Source organism: Herpailurus yagouaroundi, unplaced genomic scaffold (genome assembly GCF_014898765.1).
Source record: "Herpailurus yagouaroundi ecotype Mexico unplaced genomic scaffold, PumYag 208, whole genome shotgun sequence".
Lineage (NCBI taxonomy): Eukaryota > Metazoa > Chordata > Mammalia > Carnivora > Felidae > Herpailurus > Herpailurus yagouaroundi.
Window position 1 is genome coordinate 9681530 of NW_024412439.1, and position 27991 is coordinate 9709520.

Below are 27991 nucleotides of genomic sequence, written 5' to 3' on the forward strand. Positions count from 1 at the left end.
TTTTTTTTTAATTTTTTTTTCAACGTTTATTTATTTTTGGGACGGAGAGAGACAGAGCATGAACGGGGGAGGGGCAGAGAGAGAGGGAGACACAGAATCGGAAACAGGCTCCAGGCTCAGAGCCATCAGCCCAGAGCCTGACGCGGGGCTCGAACTCACGGACCGCGAGATCGTGACCTGGCTGAAGTGGGACGCTTAACCGACTGCGCCACCCAGGCGCCCCAGATCATACTTTTTCAAAGACAACACTGGTGAACGTCGGCGACAAAAAGTATGGCTCTGACCCCGCGGTGGCCTCGTTGAGCTTCTCGCTTCATTAGGACTCTGAGGAGGGAACTCTGGTGTGGCTCCCAAAGGAGTTTCGAATAGAAAGATGAACAACCATGTTTCCCGAGCTTCCCTTGCTCCAGCCCCCAGCCCCACACACTTGAGCTAGGGGCTTGTGAAGGTAGATTTGTTCATTTAACAAACATTGATTTGCCGGGCTCTGATGATACGGGGCCCCGTGCTACAGAGGTGAGTCATCACCCCCTCCTTCAAGGTCTTAAAAGATGGAGATGGGGGCGCCGCTGGGGGGCCGGCTGTGATGAAGTAGAAAGGCATTCGAGCCAGAAAGAAAAAGAGCATGAAAAAAAATCACAGATCTCCAATAGCCCAAGGCCTTCAAGGCATCTGAACTGAAAGCCACCTCTGTGGCCACGCTTCATGACGTGAGACAGCGAGGGAAGGCCAGTGAGGGCCTTGTGTGGAGGCTGAGTGTGTGGGCTTTGTACTGAGGGCAGCAGAGAGCCCCAGAGGTCCTCGGAGGGAGGGAGGGACGGGGAGAGACCTGTGGAAACACTCTGTGGCTTCTGCAGACCCTGGTGCCACCGGGCTAAGGGGGCTGAGGGCGGAGGTGGGAGCTGGGAGTGCAAAGTGGCCCTTATTCCACCTACCAAGCCGTGTGCCCTGGTGGGGCTGCCCTTAACCCGGACAAGGGGCATCTTTGTTTTCTGGTCACAGGTCCCAGGTTTCGCCTGTGCTACCAGCAGCCCCAGGCTGTGTCATAAATGGGGGAGAGCCCCAGGGGGTGGCACAAAGGGAACAGGTAAGACAGAGATTTCAGAGGCCCCAGGGAAGCCTTGTGGGGAGGAGGTGAGCCCAGGAGATTTACAGGCGCACGAATAAACTGAAACCCCAAAGCAGGACTCAGAGCCAGCTGTGAAGGAAGCAAGGTCAGGGCCTGATAACTGCACAGGGGTGGAGAGACCCTCAGGGCTGCGCTCAATTCTGGGTCCTCCCCGGGCCTCCCTGTGGGGAGTGTGGCCTCACCGGGGAGGCCTGAGGGGCCGGGCTATGCTGGCTGGAGCAGCGCATCTTCAGGGGTCACTAAAGCCTTGGCCTCTGCCCTGGCTTCCCTGGGGACCAGGGGATCTTCTGCTCCTTACCTGGGGATGGCTAGGCTTTCCCAACTGCCCATAATCCTCAGGCCGATCAAGAGGCTCATGAGCAGAGGCAGGGCAGGAGGAAGGTCAAGGATCACGTACACACGTACACACGTACACACACACACACACACACACACACACACACACACACACTCACACACTCAAGAATCAAGGAGATGCCCACCTCCTATCTCACAAGTGTCATTTAATTGCAAGCGCCATGAGCATACACAGGGGCACAGCCAGCTTGCCCCCCACCCCGGCCTTTGCCCTGCACCCCTTCTATGACTCCACCCTCATCGAGAGCCAGGACTGAGCAAGCCTCCACTGGCCCAATATGAACAGTCAATGCGATGGCTTCCCTTCTCCTGACCCAACACAGCCCTCGGCATCGCTGATCAGGCCCCGGTCAATGATCCAGGTGTGCCCACAGGAGCATGTTCAGCTGAGGAAGATCATTGTCAGGTGTCTCTTCACGGAGGGCAGTGATATAAAGCCCAAGAGCCTCTGCCCTAGCAGAGGTTTGCCTTACCCCTTGATCCCATTCCTCCTCTTTTCCGTCCCCTTCCCCGCCTCCCCCAACCGTCCACTGCCTCAGGGCACAGCCTGCAGTTTCTGGCTCCAAATTCACGTCCCCCGCACCCCCCCCCCAGCCTTTTTAACCTTTGATATTTGGAGTGACTCACTTTTACTTTTATTAAAGTGTTGGCCCCGGTTCAGAATGGCAGGAGTGACCATCTTCTTAGGGTGGCTCCAGCTCACCGCCCCCACCCCGTCCCCACAGCAGGTGGAGAAAGGGTAGAAACAGAGAGTGTTGAGTTTTGAGTGTCCCTGCTGCTGGCCACCCAGAGTCTCTCCGGGGAGCAAGAGACCCAGGACCCACAGGAAAACTCACTCCCCTGGGGGGGGCTGCAGATGGACACCGTAGATGGTGGGGACAGAGGAGCACTGTCTAAAAGAGCCACCTCAGCTTCTGGTCCTCCGCCATCCAGCCTGGAGGCAGAAGCAAATCTCTAAGCCACCCTTGACCCCAGCCATCTCCCAGGCCAGAGGTTCCCAAACAGGCTGCCCCTTGACATTCCCTGGGGAAACTGCGAAAAACTTTGATTCCAGGGGCACCGGGGTCGCTCAGTCGGTTAAGCGTCCGACTCTTGGTTTCGGCTCAGGTCATGTTCTCATAGTTTCGTGGGTTCGAGCCCCGTGTCAGGCTCTGCACTGATCGTGTGGAGGCTGCTTGGGATTCTCTGTCTCCCTCTCTCTCTCTGGCCATCCCCCATTCGTGCTCTGTCTCTCTCTCAAACACACACACACACACACACACACACACACACACACACACACAACAACAACAACAACTTGGAGTCCAAAAACTCGTTTTCCATGTATGATCATGGAGAAAGCTCCAGGATGGAGATTCAAGTAAGACAAGGAAGATGCAGACGTGTGCACGTAGTGTGCTATCTTTTGATTAAAAAAAAAAAAAAAAGCGGGGAAGGAATACACATCAGTATCTATATTTGCTCGTGCAGATATAAAGTTAAACGTACAGGAATAACCACTAAGGACAGTGGTGACCTCTTCTAAGAATTGTGGTAGGACAAACACAAGGTAAAATTTACCATTTTAACCATTTCTTTAAGTTTTCTTTTTTTAACGTTTATCTTTGAGAGAGAAAGAGCGCGACCTGGGGAGGCACAGAGAGAGAGGGAGACGGACAGGCTCCGCACTGTCAGCACAGAGCCCGACGCAGGGCTCAATCTCACCAATCACGAGATGGTGATCTGAACTGAAGTGAAAAGTCTGACGCTTAATCGACTGAGCCACCCAGGTGCCCCAACACTTTCACTTTTAAATTTTGTTTTAATATTTAGTTTTGAGAGAGAGATACAGAGTGTGAGCAGTGGCGGGGCAGAAAAAAAGAGGAAGACACAGAATCCAAAGCAGACTCCAAGCTGTCAGCACAGAGCCCGACGTGGGGCTCGAACCCATGAACCATGACATGGTGACTTGAGCCGAAGTCGGACGCTCAACCTACTGAGTCACCCAGCACCCCATCACTTTTTCATTTTCAAATTATCTGAATGCATTACTTATTCAAGAAATTAGTTTTTCTAGCATTTTTTTCTGATGATTTCCAAACATACAGCAAAGTTCGAGGAAGTTCACAGGGAGATCCCACATATGCAATACCCAGATTCCACCATTACCATTCACTATTCTTATATTATCATGTATCTATCTGCTCATTTATCCATCCAATTAAAAAATTAACATAGATGGGAATGCAAGCTGGTGCAGCCGCTCTGGAAAACAGTATGGAGGTTCCTCAAAAAACTAACAACAGAACTACCCTATGACCCAGCAACTGCACTACTAGGCATTTATCCGAGGGATACAGGTGTGCTGTTTCGAAGGGACACATGCACCCCCATGTTTATAGCAGCACCATCGACAACAGCCAAAGTCTGGAAAGAGCCCAAATGTCCATCGATGGATGAATGGATAAAGAAGATGTGGTATATATATACAATGGAGTATTACTCGGCAATCAAAAAGAAGGAGATCTTGCCATTTGCAACTACGTGCATGGAACTGGAGGATATTATGCCAAGTGAAATTAGAGAAAGACAAAAGTCACATGACTTCACTCATGAGAACTTTAAGAGACAAAACAGATGAACTTAAGGGAAGGGAAACAAAAATACTATAAAAACAGGGAGGGGGACAAAACAGAAGAGACTCTTAAATATGGAGAACCAACAGAAGGTTACTGGAGGGGGGAGGGGAGGGGGAGGGGCTAAATGGGGGAGGGGCACTAAGGAATCTACTCCTGAAATCATTGTTTCACTATATGCGAACTAATTTGGGTGTAAATTTAAAAAAATAAAATTAAAATAAAAAAATTAATATAGAATATAGACTCCTAGGCCCCTCCCAACACCTGCCCATTCAGCAGTCAGCCAGCCTCAGCCAGGATTCTTTCCTTGTCTGGAAGCTCCCTACCCTCAGAGAGATCTCTCCAAGGGAGGTCTTATGAGGCCACAGTGGACTCTAGACCCATCCCCAACCCAGCTGGCCTCTTTCCCAGAACGTGCTTCAGTCCCCCAGCGATGCCTCCCCTGCTGAACTGGCCACAACTCTCCGATGTGACCTGACCAGAGGAGAGGCCACTGCGCCCTCCTGCCCTGAGCTGACAGGTGTGGTTCCAGGCACATTACTTGCACCCATTCCTGTAATCACCATAATCCTACAGAGTAGGTAACCTTATACCCATTTCTCAGACGAAGCCACTGAGGCACAAAAGGATTAGGTCATTTACCCAAAGGTGCATGGCACCTTCTCTTTATATAAACACAGCCAAGTGTGAACGCTTGGACAGTGGTCTTCATTTGCCAGAGCTCCCTACTATCAAATCCTATAGTGTAGATGCTCACACTCTGTCTCTCTCTCTTAAAAATAAATAATAAACATTTAAAAACTAAAATAAAATAAAATTGAATTCTTATTTTGGAATACAAAACCATGACAGGGGTGCCTGGGTGGCTCAGTGGGTTGAACCTCCGACTCTTGATTTTGGCTCTGGTCATGATCTCACTATCATGGGGAATTGGCTTTGCATTGGGTTCCGCACTGGGCAGGGAGGCTGCTTGGGATTCTCTCTCTCTCTCTCTCTCTCTCTCTCTCTCTCTCTCTCTCAAAAAAGCAACAAACTATGGAAATAAATATCTGTACATTGAAAGTAATTTTCAAAGTCAAGCTTCATGACAGGGCCAATGGAAGAGATTTGGGGGCCCCGGGAACTTCATGTTATTCCAAAGTCATATCACATTAGTCTAAAGACAGCCCAGCCTGGGGGCACCTTGGTGGCTCAGCCCATTAAGCGTCCAACTCTTGGTATCAGCTCAGGTTCTGATCTCTCAGTCGTGAGATTGGGCTCCATGCTGAATGTGGAGCCTGCCTGCAATTCTCTCTCTCTCTCTCTCTCTCTCTCTCAAAAAAAATAAGCATTCAAAAAGAAGAAAAAAAAGCCCAGCCTGGCTCAGTCCCCTCCCCTGGAGACACACGGGGCATTGATGATAAGTATCTGAGTCTCCTTTTCCGGAACCCCCAGAAGCCCTAGGCAGAGTCATGAGTCAACCTACCGAACGGACCCCTGGAAATGCTCATGAAGGAGAGACATTTGGGGAGACCTCTGGGACTGGAGTTGCAAAATGAAATATAGAATGCCCAATGAAATTGGAGGTTTTTTTTTTTAATTTTTTTTTCAACGTTTTTTATTTATTTTTGGGACAGAGAGAGACAGAGCATGAACGGGGGAGGGGCAGAGAGAGAGGGAGACACAGAATCGGAAACAGGCTCCAGGCTCCGAGCCATCAGCCCAGAGCCTGATGCAGGGCTCGAACTCACGGACCGCGAGATCGTGACCTGGCTGAAGTCGGACACTTAACCGACTGCGCCACCCAGGCGCCCCTGAAATTTGAGTTTTAGAGAAACAACAGATACCTTTTCTCCGCTTGCTAAATCTGGGACTGCCTGGAACACCTCACCTTCAGCTCCTCGGGGAAGAACACACAAGACTGTCATGGCAGTCACCCCTGTGTCCCTGGGTGAGGTGGCCGGGAGCACTCCCTTGACCATCCTCCCCAACCAGCTCCAAGGTGCCCATAGAGCCAGGCCACGATTAGACAGGTCAAGGAGGGGCCACCCTGGGGCGCCCTATAGAATCAAACTTATGCTTGACTGAGCCTTAGATTCAGGAAGCTCCTTTTTTTTTTTTTTTTTTTGGTAAAAACCCCCTTTTTTTTTTTTTTAATTTTTATTTTTTTTTTGGAGAGATAGAGAGAGACGGGGAGCCCGGGGTGGGGGGGGGGGGCAGAGAGCTGCGAGCTGAGAGCTGTCAGCACAGAGCCCGACACAAGGCTCGGGGCTCAAACTCACGAACTTTGAGCTCATGACCTAAGCCAGAGTCAGATACTCAACCGACTGAGCCACCCAGGAGCCCCAGAAGAAAACCACCTTCTCGAGGACTTGGACTCCAGTCCTGAGCAAACTACGAGGGAATCCCTCAAAAGGTTTCCAGCACCCCCACCCCCTCGCTTTATTCCTGCCTTGTTTTTGATTATTTTTTCCTGATCACAGAAGAAACACACCTTCCAGGGGAACATTCAAGTATCACAGAAACGTAGAAGTTAGAGAGTCCCTCCAGAGATAACTACGATCAAGTTTGATGTGTCTTATTCCAGATCTTTCTCTATAAGAAATTACCCAATTTCCATAAACAGAATCACGTTTTACAGACGGTCCTGAAACTTACCTCCATTTCCCATGGTGTCAGGGATTTCTTTCCAGGCAGGTTTGCCTTTCTAACTCATTGGTTTTCACGCTGCCTCATTCTTCATCTCCATGGTGTTTGGTCTTTGGGAGCTCTGAGCCCCTTTGAGTGTTTGATGAATGGCAAAGGCACGTGAGCACGTCACTCAAATATTTGTATATTACTTAGGGTGTTGTAGCCTTACTGAGGCTGATCTGACCCCTTCACTCTGTGCATGGCAGGGGAACAGGGGTCTGGGGGAGGACAATTGAAATGGGCCCAGGACGGTGAAGGACAATGAAGACAAATTTCTTTTAAAGTTTTTTTTTAATGTTTTTTATTTTTGAGGCAGCGGGAGAGGGGCAGAGAGAGAGAGGGAGACACAGAATCCGACGCAGGCTCCAGGCTCTGAGCTGACAGCACAGAGCCCGATGCGGGGCTCGAACCCACGAACCGCGAGATCATGACCTGAGCTGAAGTCTGACACCTAACCGACGGAGCCACCCAGGTGCCCTGAAGACACATTTCTTATCGTTGGGATGGGGAGACCCACCTCTGATGGCCTCAGTCAAAGGGGTCCTGGATCCTGGCTTCCATTGCCAGACCTCCTGACTGACTTGGGCCCATCCCCGGGCTCCTCTGCAGACCCAGGGGCTCCTCTCCTAGCATCCCCGTCAAGATCACCTGACTCCAGAAGCTGCCAATCCCCTGGCCAACGCCAAGAGCCTCCTGGCCTCAAACGGGTTGGGCGACATTCACTTCCCTTCACTGTCCTCCCGACCTGCTCAGTCATTAGGAAATGCCTCAGCGGCGGCTGTCACAGTGACAGCAGCAGGAAGACGTGCCGTCTGCCCAACACCTGTGGGTGGCTCAGATCTGCTCCGCGGAGGACGCGGTGGAGAGGCGGACGCTGCTCTCCCTGGTCCCAGCCAAAGTGAGTCTGGGGGACTGGCTGGGGGCGGGGAAGGAGGGAGATCCAATCAGAGCTTGGCGAGGTTCTGGACCAAAACTGGAGTGGCACAGGGGTGTGGGAGTGTGTGTGTGTGTGTGTGTGTGCGCGCGCGCGCGCGCACATAGTGTCTAGGGGTGGGGAAGTGGTCACAGCCGAAGCCACAGGGTCTCGCTTTGGGACACCAGGAGGGAAGCCCAGCTGCCTAGACGTGTCTCTGCCTAACAGGCTCCTCGTCCCAAGGTGGGGGAGGCGGGACTCCCCTGGGCTGACCGTACCCCCCATCAGTCCTCACCACGGGCTGCTGCTGTGGGTGCTGGGGTTTCATGTGGTCAGCTCCCCTTGGGCCAGCCTGGTCCTCCCCATGCCTCACAGGTGGCCGGAGTGACAGCCATGTTTAGAGTCACTCTGAGGAAGGTCTCTACCAAGGTGATGCGAGTTTCATCTCCTTTTTAAACCACTTTACGAGGTAGGCTAGACATAAGAAGGCTGTACGTGTTTAACACATACAACTGGATTCTGGAGCTCTCAGAAGGGATTTCCATCCATGGGTGTTTGTTAAATCAGGGTTTCTGCGGGGGTATGAGGGCTGGGACCTCCTTTTCCACCATCCTGCTCTCCGTTGACCAAGGTCTGGACTGTCCTCCGTGGAGGCATATCCAAACCCTCACTAGAGGCGGCCTGGGTCCACCCTGTACTGGCCTGTCTCCTGGGCCCACCCTGTACTGGCAGTGTGGCTTTGAACAAGTTCCTGCAGCCCTGAGCCTCAGTCCCTTCATCTGTAAAGTGGAAATAATACCTACCTCCCTCGGTTGTTGTCAGGATTACACGAGGAAGAGATATAATATACCAAGCACGTAATTAGTGTTCAATAAACGGTCGCTGTTATAATTATTTGTTATTGGGTCGACACTGGTCCCACCTCACCTAGGAAGACTTTCCAACCCTACTCTCCCCACAGTTTCCTAAAGCACCAGCGGGGATGCCTTTGGGCATATAACGTCTTACGTTGTTATCGAGCTAGTCTGTGCCCAAATCAGAGCACATTCCTTGAATTTCTTTGACTGCCCTCACCCCGGCCCCAGCACCCCAGTACAGGGTCAGGCCCATGAGAAGAACTCAAGGAATAATGAAATGGAATTAAGAGAAAGGGAGGGACGCAAGGAGGGAGAGGGCAGGGAAGGACCGAGAAAGGGAGGTGAGAAGGAGGTGGGGGAGGAGGGTGGCGCTGTCCAGACACGGGTGGTGTGGCTCTCCTGAAGCACGGGAAGAAGAAAAGGTTGCCCAGGGAGGCCACCAGTGGGGACCAGGATGTCCTTCTGCACCCCTGGATCCCTTTTACTTTCCCTCAAACTCCAGTGAAAATTAGAGTTTTCCTCCTCCCCCTCCTGCTCACCTCAGGGAGGATAGTGCTTCCCAACTCAGCTAAAGAGCTACTCACCCAACTCGTCTACTGATTCTAATAACCTTCTCTATATCATCTATGGAATCTCCTCTCTCCGCGTCTGTCTCTCCGTCATCTCCTTCTCTGTCATCTTCCTGGGTGGCCTCAGTCAAGTCACTTCCACTTCTCTGGACCTGGTCTCCTCCCTTATAAAACTAGATTTAACTAAATGACCTCAAAAGTCCTTCCTTCCCCTAACATTCTCTTAACCATCTGCTTGAATTCTCTTGCATACCTTGAAACCTACTTCTCAGTGACCCAAACAACTTCAGCTATTAATCACCATTCCTCCTTTTTTTTTTTTTTAATCTCTTTTTCAAGAACATTTATACATGTGCCCTGGGCTCTAAAGTTTCATGAAGGACCTTCTTGATCCTGCTTATCTTCAATGCCAAAGCTTAGTTCGTGGCACACAGCAGGAGCTCAAGAACTATTTGTTGAATAATTGGATGGATGGATGGATGGATGGATGGATGGATGGATAGGTGGATGGGTGGATGGGTGTGTGGGCAGGTGGATGGAAGGAAGGAAGGAAGGAAGGAAGGAAGGAAGGAAGGAAGGAAGGATAGATGGATGGGTGGATGGGTGTGTGGGTAGATGGATGGATAGAGGGAAGGAAGGAAGGAAGGAAGGAAGGAAGGAAGGAAGGAAGGATAGATGGGTGGATGGATGGGTGTGTGGGTAGATGGATAGATGGACGGATGGATGGATTGATGGATGGACTGATGGATGGATTGACAGAAGGAAGGAAGGATAGGTGGATGGGTGGATGGGTGGGTGGGTGGACGGATGGATGGATGGATGGATGGATGGATGGATGGATGGACAGGTGGATGGATTGATGGGTGGGTGGATGGATGGATGGATGGGTACACAGGTGGATGGATGGATGGAATTGCCACCATACGCCTGTGGAGGTTGTGAAATGCAGGGAGATTTGTGAGTAGTTGGTTGGCTTAAGAGGATCATGGTCATCCCTGAGAATAATGCACAGTTTAGACATTTGCGAGTGTGTTAAGAAACAAAAATGACAGAGAAACATTGGAATCATCACCTTAATTGTTATCTATTGCCCATCACTTCCCTAATCTCCCCCTTGAACCTGTTGCCCAGTCCATCCCATCATCTCTTCATCCTCTTGTACAGTTATTCTAATCTGAGGGGAGCTGGCCTCTGTTAGGGGTGTGTGCTAGTTTTTTAGTCATCTACATAATAAGGAACAACTGGGGCACCTGGGTGGCTCAGTGGGGTAAGCATCCGACTTCAGCTCAGGTCACGATCTCACACTCCGTGAGTTCGAGCCCCGTGTCACGCTCTGTGCGTGACACCTCAGAGGCTGGAGCCCGCTTCAAATTCTGTGTCTCCCTCTCTCTCTGCCCCTCCCCCACTCACGCTCTGTCTCTCTCAAAAATAAATAAGCATTAAAAATTTTTTCGAAAAATAATAAGGAACAACTCGTGAGGCGTGGCGGAGGGAGAGGCAGATGCTAGGCGCCTGTCTTAGCAATGACATCTCCCACTTGTTGAGCACGTACTGTGTACCAGACTCTTCGGTCACATTGGCTCACTTAACGCTCTGAACAACTCTGAGTGGAAAGCAGTGCTGTGAACCCCAAGCTCCAGGTTAAACAATTTGCCTGAGGCTATACAGACGGTAATGGGCGTATCAAGGATTTGAACTCAGATGCAGAGTCTGAGCACTTGAAATCCTCACCCAGCCTGGGGGCCACATTGATCACCCAGAGACCAAAGCTTGAAAACCTCTGAAAAGATTTCGGTGCTGCCTCCAGGGTCCCAGGTCCCCTGTCCCCACCTTTACATGTTTTTTTTTGCTCCTTCTTCCTTCCGGGACATTTTCAACTTGGCAAAATGTATTCGGAACCAAGCCAAGAGAGGGGGGCGATTCCAAAAGATTTATGATTTGAGAAACTATAGTCTTTTCTAATAACTGACCTTGTGCCCATTATGTCATCTCTTGGTTGTGGGGGTGCCACAGAGTTCCATTTGTCAGCGTGTCCAGGTGTCTTTTGTCTATGTCACTGGTGGAAGAAAATATCAATGACAGGTCATCACAGTTCCTTCCAAAGAGGCTGATCTAGATGAGTTGAGGCTACCCAGCTAGGATACCGGGAACTTGTAAGTGAGGAACCTTGGGCCTCACCACGTACCCAAGTAGGTGTTTCCGTACTTCAAAGTCAACATTTGGGAAGCTGTGTGCTTAATCCAACAATTCTGCCATGGCTGAAAACATCTTTGGGGGCTCTCGTTTGCTTTCAGGTAATGTTTAAAACCTACCTTGTTCCTTTACGGTGACTCCGTATCTTCAGTTTATTTATTTTTTTATTTTTTTAAATCATTTTTTAAGTTTATTTATTTTGAGAGAGCGAGCGAGCAGGGGAGAGGCAGAAAGAGGCAGAGAGAAAGAGACTCCGGAACAGGCTTTGCACCACCAGCGCGGAGCCCGACGGGGGGGGGGCGCTCAACCTCACGAACCGTGAGATCGTGACCTGAACTGAAACCAAGAGTCAGATGCTTAGCCGACTGAGCCACCCGGGCGCCCCTCTGTATCTTCAATTCAAAACAGCATCACAGCACTTGATCATTCATGTACTTTCTCACCAGGCCTGTCTCCCAGTGACTTGGGGCCATTTCCAAAATACCAGACATATCCTCGAAGCATGAAAATCTGCCTTTGCCAGGGTTAATCCGAAGGTTCTCTAGCTGCCTTAGGCAGCCCAGGAAGAATTTGAAGAATGAGTGGGCTGTGGCAGGTGGACGTAGGAGCCCACAGCTCCCTGCCGTGACGACACAGAGGGCCGGCGGGCACTTGGACGTGTAAGTTCTGAGCTTTATTTTCAAACCAGTCATTGCTTTATAGCCACGCTCGGCACAGAGAGGAATGCAGTCCGATGGCTGGATACAATCCAGTGGCCCTGCCGAGTCCCCGAGCAGGGAGAGAGAGAGGAACAGCAGAGGATCTTCTGGAAAATGGCCACTCTGGGTACAGACCCATACTGGAGACTGGGCTGGATCTGGAGGGGGGAGCATCTGTTTAGCTGCTGGCTTCCCCCAGGAAGCGGGTTCCCCCTTGCCTTGGCTTCTGCCATCAAAGCAGGAAGAGGAGAGGCGATGACCTCACCACGCATGCACGTCACGTCACGGTTGCGGTGAGGGATGAGGGAGGCCACGCCTTCATCACAATCCACGCCCCTGGTTGCAGAGTCTCTGGGGGCTGGGGTTCCTCCTCATCTGTCTCCCCATCCTTCCAGAAATGCTCCCTCGTCTCCTCCTAAGGGGCTTGGCTCCAGGTCTCAGACTCTGGGGCAGGGGCCAGGAGGTGTGGGAGGGACTTGGGAAGGAGGGACAGGCACGGGGGTGCTCACAGCCCTTCTCCCCCCCGCCCCCCACAGCTAAGGCCCTGCCTCGGCAGAGTGGCCATGTCAGAAGGGGAGAGCAGGGACAGCTCCGGCAGCGAGTGTCCCGTGTGCTACGAGAAGTTCCGCGACCTGGACGGCGCCAGCCGCACCCTGAGCTGCGGCCACGTGTTCTGCCACGACTGCCTGGTCAAGTACCTGCTCTCCACCCGCGTGGACGGCCAGGTGCAGAGGACCATCATCTGCCCCATCTGCCGCTACGTCACCTTCCTCAGTAAGAAGAGCTCCCGCTGGGCTGCCATGCTGGACAGGAGCTCCCAGACCTTGGCCGTGCCCGTGGGCCCCCTGGCCGCCTCCCCGACGGCCTGGAGGCCGCCCCCCAGCCAGGGCGCCCAGCTCCCCTCGGACCCGCCGCCCGGCCTGGCCCGGGAGCCCCAGGTCTTTGTCATCAGCCGCCACGGGATGCCCCTGGGCGAGCAGGACAGCGTGCTGCCCCAGCGCAGCCTGGCAGAGCTGTCGGAGGCCTCGCCGGCCCCCAGCTCCCGCCGGGCCTTCTGCTGCCGCTCTCGGGCCCTGCTACTCATCACCCTCATCGCCGTGGTGGCCGTGGTGGCCGCCATCCTGCCCTGGGTGCTGCTGGTGAGGAAGCAGGCCTGACAGCCGCCCTGGGCCGACCGACCGGGGCCTGGACGGGCGTCCTCACTTCTCACCTCTGGCTCCTCCCGCCCGGCGGGGGCCCAGGGAGGCTGGGGCTGAGCTCTGGGCCCAAACAGGAACACCAGGTTCCGGGCCAGGGTGCAGAAGGCAGGGGAGGCCCCTCAGGAGCCACAGCTGCGCCCCCCCCACCCCCCGGGTGGGGGTTGGCGGTAGCCTCAGCAGATCCTCCCCGCCTCCTCCAGGCTGGTACTGAGCAAAAGGGAGAGCTGGTGGCTTCCCCCTTCCTGTGGGGTCACCAGCCCTGAGGCGTCCTCCTCCTCTGCCAGGTGACCCACCCGAAGCCAGGCGGGGCTCACTGGTGGCTGGCTGGGGGCCCAATGGCAGGACCCCTCCAGGTCAAAATTCCCACCCGGGTTCTCTAGTCTGCTGTCGGGAACAAACAGAAGCAGTGGCTCAGGGCCCGAGAGCGCCCTTCCCAGAATCTCAGCGAATGTCCTCACGGCTGCCCTCCCGCCCCCAAGTCCTCCTGAACCCCAAGTCCCTGGTCTGGAAGGCCTTCCCTTGTGGGGAGGAGCTGATCTCAGGGGCTGTGGCCCCGGGGACCTCTGGGGGAAGTAACAGGAAAGGGGAGCTGAGGCCGAGGCTGGCAAAATGGCCCACAAACAGAGCCAGAGGCCTCCGCAAGCCTCGCGGGCCCGTGAACGGTCCAAAGTTTGAGTCTTGGGGTTGTCAAGGGTGGACTGGCGGGCGGGGAGTGCAGGGGAAGCTTGACCGAGACTTGAGTCAGCCGAGAAGTATGCAACTATGGGGGCAAATTAACCCCTGGGGGCTCCCGCCTCCCAGCCGGCCCAGGTCCTCATGACCCAACCACTCATTAGAGGTCACACCAGCCGGGCCAGTTTCCCAGGCCCATTCCCAGCTGGGCTGGGCCCGGGCAAGGACGGGTGGGGAAGCAAACAGCTGAATTCATCAGGGACTCTACTGTCTCAATGAGACAGTCCCCACCCTGGACTGTGGCCCGGGCTTCGTGAGGAGGGCCACTCCGAAAGCCTCGGACGGGGTCTTGCCCATACGTCAACGGGCCATAATCTTAACTGTAGGATGAACAACGACAAAAACTCTCAGCTGCTCTCTGGGATAGGTGGTTGTTCACACCCCGGCTGTGCCAAGAGCTAACGCTCCCCCCGCCCACGCTACCCCCGCCCCCAGCTTATGCCTCTTGGCAAAGTTCGCTATCTATGGGGAAAGAAATAATGCCCTGCCTCTTATCTAGTTCCCAAATCCCTGTGGTGGCTGGTGTCCATTAGGGGACCGCCAGGGAAGGGCTCCTCTGTGTAGGGGATATTTGGGAAGCAGGGAGGGCTGATTGAAAACACTTATGGACTTCTCTTTGCTCCTTTCCAGACTCAAAAAGAGCACAGGTGCTATTTGTGGGGGCGGGGGGGGGGGGGGGGGTAGGGAACAGGTGGATTCATGGGGAACATATTTATTACAAGACTCAAAATGCCAAATTTACAAAAACTCTAATGAGTCTGTTTTATTTAAGCTCGGTCAGACTGCTTTCAACAGTGTCATTGAATTTCTGGGGACTTGACTCTAGTCTTTTCAGATTCTGTTGTGCTTGCCAAAGGCTAATTTCAAAAAACCTGTGGTGTTTTCATGTCATTCATTCAGTGGTGACTCATAGCTGGCACTTCTTTTATTTTCAAAGAACGCCGAAAGTTATTTTTTAAATAAAGGTATATATTTTCCCAAAGATTCCAAAGACATTGCCAACACCCACGGGGAGCTCTGAGCTTGGACTTTCTGGGAAAATTCTCTTTAGACGAAAGAGTTTGAAAATACAAAGGTAGCCTGTTTCGGATAAAAATAAATAAATGTTAAAAAAAAATTAAAAAAAAAAAAAAGGGGGCACCTGGGTGGCTCAGTCGGTTAAGCGGCTGACTTCGGCTCAGGTCATGATCTCGCGGTCCGTGGGTTCGGGCCCCGCGTCGGGCTCTGTGCTGACAGCTCAGAGCCTGGAGCCTGTTTCGGATAAAAATAAATAAATGTTTAAAGAAATTAAAAAAAAAAAGACAATACAAAGGCAAATGGGTCTTTAAAAACAGCCACACTTGTGATAGAAATGCAAATTAAAATTCTGCTGGTATATATACCATTTTTCACCTATTAGCCCGTCAAACCCTGATTAAAAAAAAATTATGTTTATTTACTTTTTGAGAGAGAGACAAACAGACAGGGTGCGAGTGGGGGAGGGACAGAGAGAGTGGGAGACACAGAATAGCTCAGAGCCTGAAGTGGGGCTTGAACCCACAGACTACGAGATCATGACCTGAGCCAAAGTTGGACGCTCAACCGACTGAGCCGCCCAGGTGCCCCTCAGACCCTGATTTAAAACCCGCTCTGCTGCCCAAGCTGAGGGAAAGCAGGTGAGGTGGTTGGGGATGTATATTGGTAACAAACCCTAGGAAGGGAAATTTGACATCACCTATCAAAATTTCCACTTTGACCCAGCAAGTCCTATTCTAGAAACATATCCTGTAGATAGACTTGCGGAGATAGGCAGTGTTCTATAATTGCAACTTTGTCATCACAAAGGATTGGAAAAACTCTACGTGACAATCAGTAGGGGCCTGGGGAGATTTCCCCCTCCCCCTTTGATATTTTTTGAACCAAGCAAACATAGTACTTATTCAAGAATTAGATTGAAAAATGTTAGTACAGGGGTGCCTGGCTGGCTCCGTTGATTGAGCATCTGACTTTGGCTCGGGTCATGATCTCATGGTTTGTGAGTTTGAGCCCCGCATCGGGCTCTGTGCTGATGGCTCGGAGCCCGGAGCCTGCTTTGGATTCTGTGTCTCCTGTCCTTCCCCCACTCATGCTCTCTCTCTCTCTCTCTCTCTCTCTCTCTCTCTCTCTCCCTCAAAAATAAGTAATAAAACACTTCAAATTTTTTTTAATCTTTTTTTAAAAATGATATTAGATGCCAAAGATATCTTCAGTGTACATACCTGTTGCCCCGTGAGGAGCTGGCCCCCAAAACATTTGAGAGCTGCTGGACTACCTGTCCTGTGGCTCAAGGGTGTCAGCTATGGCTCAGTGGGGCTGGTTTGTCTGCTTAGAGGTGTGACATCTTATGCTGAACGAGCACGCCAGGAAGGAAGGTAAGAAGCTTAATATTTGACTCAGTGTTTCTTAGCTCCTATGGACTTCTTTGGGCCGGATCATTTACTATGCTTGTTTTGATTTTTCTCTACCCTTCCTTTCGTCAAGTGAAAAGCTTTGGCTTTGAGTAAACCACCCTGAGGTCAGAGAGATACCATTAGATAAATAAAGAGATGGACAGACAGACCAATGGATGCCTGGGATTAAACATGAGCTGTTCCTCCTCCCTACCTTCCCTTGTCCAGGGGCGTGCCCCTTACACACACACACACACACACACACACACACACGCACGCACGCACACGCATGCACACACAACTTGGCCACCTAAATCTAAATGCCCTAATCTAATAGCACATATTCATCAATCAATGCCAATACATGGAAATTATATTACATTTGGCTATCTTCCAAATGAAACAGCAAAGCAGTCTACACGAGCTGGCCACCTGTGTAATCCTAGTCACGTGCCTTGACAAAAAAAAAAAAATGTGTCACGTCATCTGGCTCACGCTAACTCTCTCCCATCTCAACCTTTTGATTCATGCTATGTGATTTCATCTACTCGACCTGTACCGGAGGCCCACAGGAGCCCTTCTCTGTGGTCCCACACAATTTTTCTTTTTTATGAGACAGATGGCATTGTATCGGGGTAGGGGATTTGTGGGAGGCATCGGCACTGGGCGCTGGGCCAGGGTGGCACGGGCCAGGCTCAAGGCACCCTCTCGGGTGTGGTGCCCACCAGTGAAGCCGCTGGTGTGGACCAAGATGCAGCCAGGGATCCCGCTGATCTGGGCTAGGGCCTCATCCCGAAGTCCCCACCATGGCTCTGGCAGGGGCAGCCGGCTCTGGAATGAGTGGGGCTCCCTGGGCACACACTGTACCCGCCGCTGTCCAGCCTGGTCCGTGTAGATAACAAAGGCGACGGTCACCGGGGGGGACAGCCCAGATTCCAGGTCCACCTGGAATCGCCGGGCCAGGGCCTCTGCCACCAAGGCCCAGACTGGCAGCCAGCTGTGCCGGTAGGAGTCCACTCTCTGCAGAAACTCCTCTCGAACTAGATCCTAGTGCAAACCTTTCTTGGTCTTCTTTACCAACACCGATGGCTTTTAATTTCATCAGCATTTCCTATTGGAAACCACAGTTCTTCCAGGAAAACATTTGGCATTCCCGAATAATACTTTCCAAATGTCTTTTGCTTTTAATGTTTATTCATTTTTTAGAGAGAGAGAGAGAGAGAGAGAGAGAGAGAGAGAGAGAGAACACGAGCAGGGGAGGGGCAGAGAGAGAGAGAGAGGGAGACACAGAATCCGAAGCAGGCTTCAGGCTCCGAGCTGTCAGCACAGAGCCTGACGTGGGGCTCGAACTCATGGACTGGGAGATCATGACCTGAGCCAAAGCCGGATGTATAAGAATGCTCTTTAGGGGCACCTGGGTGGCTCAGTCAGTTAAGCTTCCAACTCTTGATCTCAGCTCAGGTCATGATCTCAGGGTTCATGGGATCGAGCTCATCATGGGTTCATGAGCTGACAGGGCAGAGCCTGGTTGGGATTCTCTCTCTCCCTCTCTCTCTCAAAATAAATAAACTTTAAAAAAGAATGCTTTTTAAAGCACATATCTTGTCTTAAACGACACACAAACTGAAAGCATTAATAAAATTTAAGACTCGTGCAAAAAAAAACAACAACCCAAAACCCTTTTAATTTTAACATATACCTGCAGAGTCTAGCCCTACCAAGCAAGCTTAAGGATCCATCTATTTCTAGTGAAAACCCAGGCCACGGATGCCAGGAGCCTGGGCACATAGCACCTCTGCACTCCTGAGACACCCTCCCATGACCTCTACCTTTGGCAAAGCCTGCAATGACTCAGACAGCCCTGTGGCTCACCTCGCTTCTCTCTCTGACTTCCTTATCAGCCCAGACGTCCTCTTTTGGCCCCCAAATAACCTTGCCCCATCCCCACACTCTCCCTCATCCTCCTTTTACCTGGTGCAAATGAACACCACAACTAATTCTCAACACACTATTGGCAGTTCCAACAAATGGTGTTGGGCGCAAGGCTCTGGGCTTTGCTTGGGTGGTTCCCTCTGCCTGGAAAATACTTCCCCACCCTTGTCTCCCAGGAGAACTCCTACCTAGCCTTCCAGAAATAATCCAAGGGTTACCTGTGAAGACTCCCCTGAGCCCAACCTCAGTTAGAATCGACTGCACCCCATTACCTTTCCAGGCACACTTTATTATGCCTGTTTGTTGACATGGCCATTTCACCATTTCTTCCTTCTAGACGGTATGCTCCTTGAGGGGAGGCTAGATCTTACTGATTTTTTTTTCTTTTTGAGAGAGAGAGAGCTCACAATTGAGCGGGGGGGGGGGGTGGGCAGCTGGAGAGAGAGAGAGAATGAGAGAGAGAGAGAGAGAGAGAGAGAAAGAATTGAGGCTCACCCGATGTGGGACTTGAACTCACAAACTGTGAGATCATGACTTGAGCCTAAATCAGATGCTTAACGACTGAGCCACCCAGGTGCCCAGTCTTACTGATCTTTGTATCTCAGTGCCTGGCATAGGAGTTGGTAAAGAGTAAGAGTTAGAGAAATATTTGAAGAATGTATAAGTGAAGGCAGGCAATCAGGAAGGAAGGAAGGAAGGAAGGAAGGAAGGAAGGAAGGAAGGAAGGGATAAATGGGATGGTTAGGTGTCTAAGGACTAAAAAAGTTTTAGTCCAAGGGACTTAGGTGTGGAGTCTGGATAGCTGGTTTGACTTAGGACTTCACAAAGACTGGTTTCAAAAGGACCCAAAAGAGTCAGTTTAAAAGGAACTTTTTCAGGGTGTCTGGATGGCTCAGTCAGTTGAGTGTCCAACTTCAGCTCAGGGCATGGTCTCGCGGTGTGTGAGTTCGAGCCCCACATCAGGCTCTGTGCTGACAGCTCAGAACCTGGAACCTGCTTTGGATTCTGTGTCTCTCTTGCTCTATGCCCCTCCCCCACTCATTCTCTCTCTCTCTCTCTCTCTCTCTCTCTCTCTCTCAAAAATAAATATTAAACACTATATGCTAACTAATTTGGATGTGAATTTTAAAAAATAAAATTAAAAAATAAAAATAAATAAAAACAAAATCTTAAAAAAATATATTAAAAAAACTTTTTTAAAGGAACTTTTTCAAATCAAGTTAGAGGCACGTAAGGAAGGTGGGGGGCGGGCAGTCAGGCGAGGTGCCCGGACTCTCGTGCAGGGAGGAGCCAAGACATTTATGCGGATAAACAGACTCTCAACCAGGCTACCAGTAATTTGCATCTGTGCACACAATTTGTACCCTGGCATTCTTCACGCCGTATAAAGTGGTTATGCTGTCCAAATGGTGGCCTGAAGGTTTAATATCCATGAGTCAGTGTTGTGCACGGCGGCGGAGGGAGGGTGGTGGTAAGGAGGCCTTGGAGGGAAGGGTGTCAGCAGTGAGTGATGGGGAGGAAGAGGAAACAGAAGAGGCCTTTGTGGGAAGAGAGGAAGAGGTTAGGCGAGACCTTAAGAAGAGGGGGTTAAGGAAACTCCTAAGAACAAGGAGAGAGAGTTAAGGTGAGTCCATGAAGATCAGAAAGGAAGGCAAAGTAGGAAGGCTTCGGCTGTAACTTTCAGCCACCAGATCAAATTCAGCTCAGCCCCGGAGCCCCATGGGCTTTTCTCTGAAGGTGTCTTCACTACAGCCACCAGGACCTGGCTCTTGGAGACAGTACATCATGCTGCTTCACACCTCCAAGCCTCCCCTCCAGCTATTCCCACTGCTTCGTGGAGCTAATTTTAACATTCTCCAAAACTCAGCCAAGGGTGATCTCACCCCAGAAGTCTTCCCTGACCCCAGAGCTCTGTCCTATTCCCGGAGCACACAAAGGGTGGCTGGCTCAACCAGCACTTTTCCTGGGGTCCCGTGATTGCGGGGTTTCGCTGTTTCTCTCTCCTCTGAGACAGTGAGCTTCCTGCAGGCAGAAGGTTTGGCTAATTGCATTCTGTAGCTCCAGTGTCCCTTTTAGGGATGGCTTGCAAAAGATGCTCCATAAACATTTGTTGAAAAGAATTGTGGGGGCTCCTGGATGGCTTAGTTGGTAGGGCATGTGCCCCTTGATCTGTGGTCATGGGTTCAAGCTCCAGGTTGGATGCAGAGTTTACTTAAAAAAAAAAAAAAAAAAAAAAAAAGAATTGTAGTAGAGATACTCTACCTGAATCTTTCAGTTAGAAAAATCTGGGGCTGTTTACCTTACAGCATATTTCAAGCACAACTTTTCTTAAATCACGAAAACACAGGTTCTTTACTGATTCTACCCTGGCCCCTCAAGGACACGGTTTCTTGCTCTTTGACTCGACCAAATGGAGTCCTAGAAATTGGGACCATATAGGGAAGGGACTGGGGAGCACCTACACGGGTCCCACCATAACCTATGGGTTCTACAAAACGCGTACAAGCTCCTCCCACTTCTCTGTGGCTCAATGGCCCCATCTGTACAATGGGAACAATAATACTGTACCAGCCTCACAAGGCTATTTGGTGGATGAAAGGAGTTAACGTGAAAAGGAGAAGAGCGTTTCCAGTGCTCCGCAAGCTCACGCAAGCTCACTATGTCTCAGGAATTATTATGAAATGCATGTCTTCTGGACGTTGCATCATTCATTCAATGACAATGCATTACTCATTCAACAGAAACCAATCCCCTGCGGGATCTCACCCTGCGGGAGCACACACACACACACACACACACACCCCAACTGCAGCCTGCCCCAGAATCCGTTTGCTGGGGAGGGCACCCTCTCGCCCTGCCTCCATCAGACCCTGAACCGAAAGACAGCATGCAGTACAATTCAGAAAGGGGCACAGCGTTCCGCTTGCAAAGGCCTCCTTGCAAGTGTGGACCGGCACCCCGTGGCATCACCTTCGAGCTCGTTAGAAACTCAGGTTCAATCTCGTTGCGCTGGGCGGGGACGGATCGCGGGTCCCAGCCCTTGCAAGGTCCGTGGCGGGTCGGAGCGCCCCACGGCGCCGGCAGCACACGCCGGATGGAGCCCATTAAAGGACCGGCGAGCTCGGCACGCCGGCGCCACGGGCCCGGGAAGCCTTGGCGGTGTCCACGGAACCGAGGTCGCCAGTGGCCACCTGGCTAATGGGCCGCCCGCTCCCTCACCACTCACGGGGACAGTCACACCCTGAGCAATCCCCGCCCCCCGCCCAGGAACTAGCCTTCCCAGAGAAAGCCGCTGCAGAACCCAAACCTACCCCGGGAGACACCAGGCCACGGAGAGGGCAGTGTTGCAGGTCCTAGCAGTTCCCCTCCTAGCCGCTGGGGGACACTAGTCACCAATCTCTTTCCCAGTTTCCTCTTCTCGTTCAAACCCAGCGCCTCTCTCGCGCCAAGAGACGATCGGTCTCGCGAGATCTCTCATAAACTTACAGAACCGGAAGTAGCGTGTAGCTCTCTTCCCTTTTGCGGCCATCGCTGGAGCTGCAGCGGGTGAGTTTTCGCTGGCCGAGCGCGAGCAATCCGTAGCCATCCGTTCGCGGGTGTGCTGTCTTTTGGCCCTAGGGGCCCGATACTCTCCCGGCGAACGAGTAGCGCCGAGGGAGAGGGGCTAGGATGGTCCCCAGCCTGTCTTCCTCTTAATTCCAGGGGCGGCCGACTCGGGAAGGGAGGAGAGGGGTTTGGGAACTCGGAATCGGAGCCCGGAGAGGAGGGGTTCTGCGCAGATGGTTCAAGTCTATTCAGTGTCGTTCCTTAAAGAAGAGCCTCGAAATAACTTTGGCAAAGCCAGGGAACTTGCAGGCCGCGCTCATTAGAAGGTTTTCTTGGACCCGAGATGTGCAGCGTTTCCCAGGTTTGGGGAGAACGGAGCTAAATGTGTTCACGTCCGAGTCCGTAGGGTATTGGCTTTGGTTGGTCTTTGTAAAGCGTAGTGTTGTAATTGAGTTGTCGGACCGCTTTGCCTTCATCAGAGATACAAGTCCTGTTTTAAGTTCCTTACCCGATATTTCAGGTGCTTGGAGGCTGTGAACTAAAATAAAAGCTTAAGAACTAAAACAAGTCTGTTACGAATGGAAAATTGTTTGTCGGGGGCGCCTGGGTGACTCAGTAGGCTAAGCGACTGGGGCTCAGGTCATGATCTCAAGGCTAGTGGGTTTGATCCCCGCGTGGGGCTCTGTGCTGACAGCTCAAAGCCTGGAGCCTGCTTGGGATCCTGTGTCTCCCTCTCCCCGGCTTGCGCTCTGTCTTGCAAAAATGAGTAAACGTTTAAAAAAGAAAACAACAACTCTTTGTCCCATAAACGAACATAGAAAGCACGACAGTTTCTGTGGGCTTCTGAACCTTCAAGATGAAATTGTTGGAATGTCACTTGTTGGGACGCTGAATGAGATTTTGAGCATTTAAGGGTTTACGCCTCTTTTCACTCTGTCTTTAGCCAACATGAAGTTCAATCCGTTTGTGACCTCCGATCGGAGCAAGAACCGTAAAAGGCATTTCAATGCACCTTCGCACATTCGCAGGAAGATTATGTCCTCCCCTCTTTCCAAAGAGCTACGACAGAAGTACAACGTTCGATCCATGCCCATCCGGAAGGACGACGAAGTACAGGTATGTGCTGTGCCCGGGTGTCTTGGCAGATACCCCCACACCTGGCATAGAAGAGGGATCATCTGCTGAGAAAGATGCACTTGAGACCGTGCTCCCCAGAGCAGGATTGCACAAGGGCACTAAGAGCCCAAACAGGAAAAAAAACAGCAATTGCCCCAAGTATCAGAAAGCGGAAAGGTGGTTCGGAACCAGAGCGCTACCCCGCGGTTCTCTTTTTCTTGGTGCGTTTGGTCATTGAAGAGGCTGTCGAGGGTCCAGATACAGAAGCTGTAACTGGACCGTAGTCTTCTCTGGTGGTTTCACATTTACAGGTGAATATCTTGCCAAATCTATTTAAGCGAACGTTTCTGTGAACGTTATTTAGCTGGAACATGCCGCTGTCGATTGCAGGATTTTAGGCCGTCTCTAAAGCAACTCGCCTGTCCCCCGTACTGTTTGATGAGGTTAATACCCATTTAAAGATGAAGCCAGTTCCCAAGTAGTGGTGCAGGTTGCAAACAGCCCCTGGTTGCTACGGGGCTGGTGCTAGAATTGTCACTAGATTTGGGAGGTGGTCTTCTCTGTTTTTGAGATCGTCTTCATGCGAGAAGATGTGCTTCTGGAAAGAAAGCTCTGGTTTCTTTCAGAAGCACTTTGGGTTGCTTCCTGGCGAACAGGATCTTAGGGCTACCGGGTAGGACGCTGTTAAACTTTGGGAAAGAACTGGGGTTTTTTCCCATGTATTTGCTGCTGCCTACTCTGTGACCGGGTGGGACACTTTATTGGGTTGTGAATTAAATCTTGTGGCCTCTCGCTTCCTCTGAAACGGAGTAAAGTTCCTTGTGGTCACCCAGCTACAAAAAGCCTAAGTGGACTCGTTTTTAACCTACCAAGCCCACCGCTGCAGACCATCAGTTGATGGGCGTACTGTCCATCACAAGGCGTATATGGGGGCAGGGTTTATTTGCAGGCTAATTAAAGCCAGAGAGAATTACTCCCATGTTTCCAATAACCGTTACATCTTTCAAAACTGAAAGATGGGTCTTGCAGATCTGAGAGAGTAAATGACATTTACGTGATTTAGTTTTCCTGATTTGCAAGGTTGACTTTCTTAATATTTCTGTCATCCGTGAATTTGTATTTAGGTTGTGCGAGGACACTACAAAGGTCAGCAGATTGGCAAAGTAGTCCAGGTTTACAGGAAGAAATACGTCATCTACATTGAACGAGTGCAGCGAGAGAAGGCCAATGGCACAACTGTCCACGTGGGCATCCACCCCAGCAAGGTGGGTGTTTCTGAGAATGCGTGAGAGAAGGAAATTATAGCAAGTGTTGGCAGGTGGGACTGCTTGTTTGCAGGGCAATCCCATAGAAATAGACTCCTGATTTTAGAGGTTCTAGAAACCAGTCTTAGGGCAAATACCATATTTGAATGGAGTCCTGGAAACCAGTCTAAAAATTTTTATGAGATCAAGTTGGTTTTTTTGTTTGTTTGTTTGTTTGTTTGTTTCAACGTTTATTTATTTTTTGGGGGACAGAGACAGAGCATGAACGGGGGAGGGGCAGAGAGAGAGGGAGACACAGGCTCCAGGCTCTGAGCCATCAGCCCAGAGCCTGACGCGGGGCTCGAACTCAGGGACCGTGAGATCGTGACCTGGCTGAAGTTGGACGCTCAACCGACTGCACCACCCAGGCGCCCCAAGATCAAGTTGTTTTTAACAGTCATTTTGTATATTTAATGTACCTTTTGGTCAGTAGCAATTAGTAAACTGATCAGTCTGACGACAAAATTTAAAATCAAGAAATGGGTTATTTTTATTTTATTTTTTAATGTTTATTTTGAGACAGAGAGTGAGCAGGGGAGGGGCAGAGAGAGAGAGGGAGACAGAGAATCCCAAGCAGTCTCTGCACTGTCCCCGCAGAGCCCAGTGTGGGGCTCGAACTCATGAACGGTGAGATGGTGACCTGAGCAGAAATCAAGAGTCAGATGCTTAACTGATTGAGCCATCCAGGCGCTGCTAGGAAATAGGGTAATTTTTAGATTAAATGGAGCTGATCCCCTATTTGTTTTTACATATTAAAGTGGAGTCAGTATGGCAAGTTTACAGCCGTGCAGAGATTTCATACATTTACAAATGGGGAAGAAAACTGGAGTACAGAAGCTAAGGTCTCCTGGATGGTGATCGTGTCTGAGCCAGGATAGAAAATCCAGTCTTAATAACCCATAACAGGTGCCTGTCTGGAATTGGATGTGAATTCTCTGATCCAGCAGTCTCCGATTGATCGCTATTTTAAGAGAGAGCAAGCCAGGGAGGGGCAGAGAGAGGGAAAAAGAATTCCAAGCAGGCTCTGCACTGGCAGCAAAGAGCCTGACGTGGGGCTCGAACTCACAGAGATAGGACCTGAGCTGAAATCAAGAGTCGGCCACTTAACTGACTGAGCTACTGATGGCTCCCCAGTTTTGTGTTTTTTCTTTTGAAACATTTTATGTTGCCACCATAAATCTCTTTTTCAAACTACAGGAAAGTTGAAAGACTGGTGTGGTAAAATTCCTACCTGGGATTCACTATAAATATCTTCTCGCATTTTCTTTACCCCTCTTCAATACCCCCAGTGGATTACAAGCGTCTTGACCCATCCTCGCATGTTCTCTTAAGAGCAAGGACTTTCTCGTTTTCTAACCTTCGCCAGTCATATGTGCATCTGGAAAGAAACCTCTGGGTTTCTTTCAGAAACACTTTGGGTTGCCTCCTGGTGAACAGGATCGCTAGGACTACCCGGACTGTTAAACTTTGGGAAAGAGTTGGGTTCTTTGCCACGTGTATTTGCTGCTGCCGACTCTGGCAGGCAGGCAGGCAGGCAGACCTGGATTCCAGGTAAGGAAATCTTGGTCTTTCCAAGGTAGCACAGCTGAGGACATACCCACTTCCTCGCTGTGGCGCAGTGATCACCTTCCTGTCTTGAGTTCCGCCTGGGGACGTCACACATACAAAGGCAGGTGACTCCAACCCAGACCTCAGCGTCCAGTGGCCTAGTTTGCATTTCAGCTTGGATTTCTGATTGATGACCTCAGACCTAATGTGTTCAAACTTCTGGCTTGGTTCACAGTTTGCCGCCATCGCCGTGTAGGGCAGCTCTACCCTCCCAATTGCTCAGGATGAAAATGTCATTTATTATTTTATACCCCCCTGTCAGTTACTGTCTATTCTATCCAGAATCCTGTCTGTTCCCATCAGAGTGGCCTTTTTTTTTTTTTTTTTTTAATTTTTATAGAAGTGTGTTTATTTTGAGGGAGAGAGAATCCTAGGCAGGCTCCCCACCGTCCGTGCAGAACCCGGTGTGGGGCTAGAACTCCCAAACCACAAGATCATGACCCAAGCCTAAATCAAGAGTCGGACGCACTCAGGTGCCCCAGAGTGGCCTTTTAAGACCTTACTCGATCCCCTCAGCAGCCGCGTGTAGACGTCCACCCTTCGTGATCTAGTCTGCTGGCCTCCTTGTTTGTACAGCCGAACTGCTCACGGCGTGTCCGCTGTGAACAGCATCACCTGGCCGCCTGATCAGAGTTCCAGATTCTGTTCCAGGTCTACTGGGGCAGCACCATTAATCTGTTTTCACAAGCTCTCCAGTTGATTCTTAGACACGCTTAAGATTGAGAAACATGTACGTATAAACCTTTTAAGTTCTGCCTTTGGACCTTTGGACTTGCCGTACTTTCACCAGAATCGCTCTTCACCCCCTTTTTTTCCAGGTGTTTATCTTTTTTGTTTTTTATTGGAATCTATTGGGTGTCTGGATGGCACAGTTGGTTAAGCATCCAGTTGTTGATTTCAACTCAGGTCATGATCTCATGGTTCGGGAGTTTGAGCTGGCAGCTCAGAGCCCATTTGGTCTTCTCTCGCTCCCTCTCTCTGCCTTTCCACTGCTCGCACGTGCCCTCTCAAAAATAAATAAGCGTTAAAAAAATAAAATACATGTGACAGAATGTGTAAATTCAAGGTGTATGAGCTATTAGTTTGATAGCTTTATATATAATATGATTGCCATTGTAGCAATAACGAGCACCTCTGTGTGGTGCGTAGCTATCCTTTTTAGTAAGTGGAGTAACTAAGTTCTAGTCTCTTAGCAAGTTTGGTGATTATGATACAGTATTGTGTAGAGATCACTGTGCTGTACATTGTATCTCCAGGGGGTTACTGTTTGTAACTTTGTACCCTTAACATCTATCCTGTCTCCTATCCCTTGGTGACCACCATTTTATTCTGATTTTACAATTCCACGTGTTCGTGAGCCAGACAGTACAGGTCTCTGACTTCTCTCACCATAATGTGTTCAAGTTTTCAAGTGTCTGTTTGAATGGAGTCTTACCAGTAGGGCCTTGTTTGACCACCCTATGACTTAGCCTGTTTGCCAGCATTCCTTCGCCTCCCCACGTTGCCCGGTTTTTCCCTATGTCAGAGTCTGATATACATTCACTTAATTTGTTTTCTCTCTCCCCATACTAAAATACAAGCTCTCTGAGGGCAGAGATTGTCTTTTCAGTCATTGTGCTGTGTTTGCAAACCTGGTTCAGTGCCCTTTACCCCTTTCCCTCACCTTCCTTCATAAAACTAAAATTTATCGTAACCTGGAGGTCTTTAACAATTAGATCTGTTGAAACAAGGTCTGTACTATGATTTTGTGGGTTGAAGCGTGAATGGGGGCTACGTTTCCAACTTTACGATTCTGAGGTTATAATAGAAACAAAACTACATATGGTTAGCTTGTGAAACTAGTAACTATTTAAAGCTTAGAAATGTTTCCGTTTTTCTGCAGGTGGTTATCACCAGACTAAAACTGGACAAAGACCGCAAAAAGATCCTTGAACGCAAAGCCAAATCTCGCCAAGTAGGAAAGGAAAAGGGCAAATATAAGGAAGAAACAATTGAGAAGATGCAGGAATAAAGTCATCTTATATTCAACTTTAAATAAAAACTGTTAAAATGATAAAATGATGAGCCTTTACTTTCTGTGTGGTGCCTGGAGATCCTACCTACTTCACAGGGGACCCGTTTTCAGGGAAGTTAGGTGGCATT

General features: G+C 50.4%; 2 protein-coding genes and 1 long non-coding RNA gene across 5 annotated transcripts; 2 read left to right on the plus strand and 1 right to left on the minus strand.

Annotated features, from left to right (window-relative positions):
- The first annotated feature begins 7493 nt into the window (after nt 1–7493).
- Nucleotides 7494–14383, plus strand: RNF222 (ring finger protein 222). Of its 3 annotated transcripts, none has more exons than XM_040453242.1 (3): nt 7494–7672; nt 11753–11965; nt 12541–14383. In XM_040453242.1, exon 3 carries the CDS (start codon nt 12568–12570, stop codon nt 13159–13161), a length of 594 nt encoding a protein of 197 aa, XP_040309176.1. In that variant the 5' UTR covers nt 7494–7672; nt 11753–11965; nt 12541–12567; the 3' UTR covers nt 13162–14383. The 3 variants fall into 3 exon arrangements, with proteins under 3 accessions (XP_040309176.1, XP_040309178.1, XP_040309177.1); XM_040453244.1 differs by having other exon boundaries at nt 11830–11965; XM_040453243.1 differs by lacking the exon at nt 7494–7672 and having other exon boundaries at nt 11687–11965.
- Nucleotides 14384–19464: 5081 nt separating this feature from the next.
- LOC121015935 (uncharacterized) lies at nt 19465–21700 on the minus strand. Its single transcript, XR_005784045.1, has 2 exons — nt 21587–21700; nt 19465–20486 (listed from the first exon to the last, which is right to left on the minus strand). It is a non-coding gene; the product is annotated as an uncharacterized LOC121015935 (long non-coding RNA).
- On the plus strand, nt 21692–27907 carry RPL26 (ribosomal protein L26). Its single transcript, XM_040453256.1, has 4 exons — nt 21692–21821; nt 22765–22937; nt 24062–24202; nt 27732–27907. The coding sequence occupies exons 2-4, from the start codon at nt 22770–22772 to the stop codon at nt 27858–27860; spliced, it is 438 nt and encodes a 145-aa protein (XP_040309190.1). The 5' UTR covers nt 21692–21821; nt 22765–22769; the 3' UTR covers nt 27861–27907.
- Nucleotides 27908–27991: the final 84 nt, after the last annotated feature.

Excerpts from the sequence above, each read along its gene's own strand:
- RPL26 (XM_040453256.1), top strand. The coding sequence starts at position 22,770 with ATGAAGTTCAATCCGTTTGTGACCTCCGATCGGAGCAAGAACCGTAAA. Across the intron at positions 22,938-24,061 it reads GGAAGGACGACGAAGTACAG|GTTGTGCGAGGACACTACAA; the intron begins GTATGTGCTGTG and ends ATTTGTATTTAG. Across the intron at positions 24,203-27,731 it reads TGGGCATCCACCCCAGCAAG|GTGGTTATCACCAGACTAAA; the intron begins GTGGGTGTTTCT and ends GTTTTTCTGCAG.
- RNF222 (XM_040453242.1), top strand. The coding sequence starts at position 12,568 with ATGTCAGAAGGGGAGAGCAGGGACAGCTCCGGCAGCGAGTGTCCCGTG.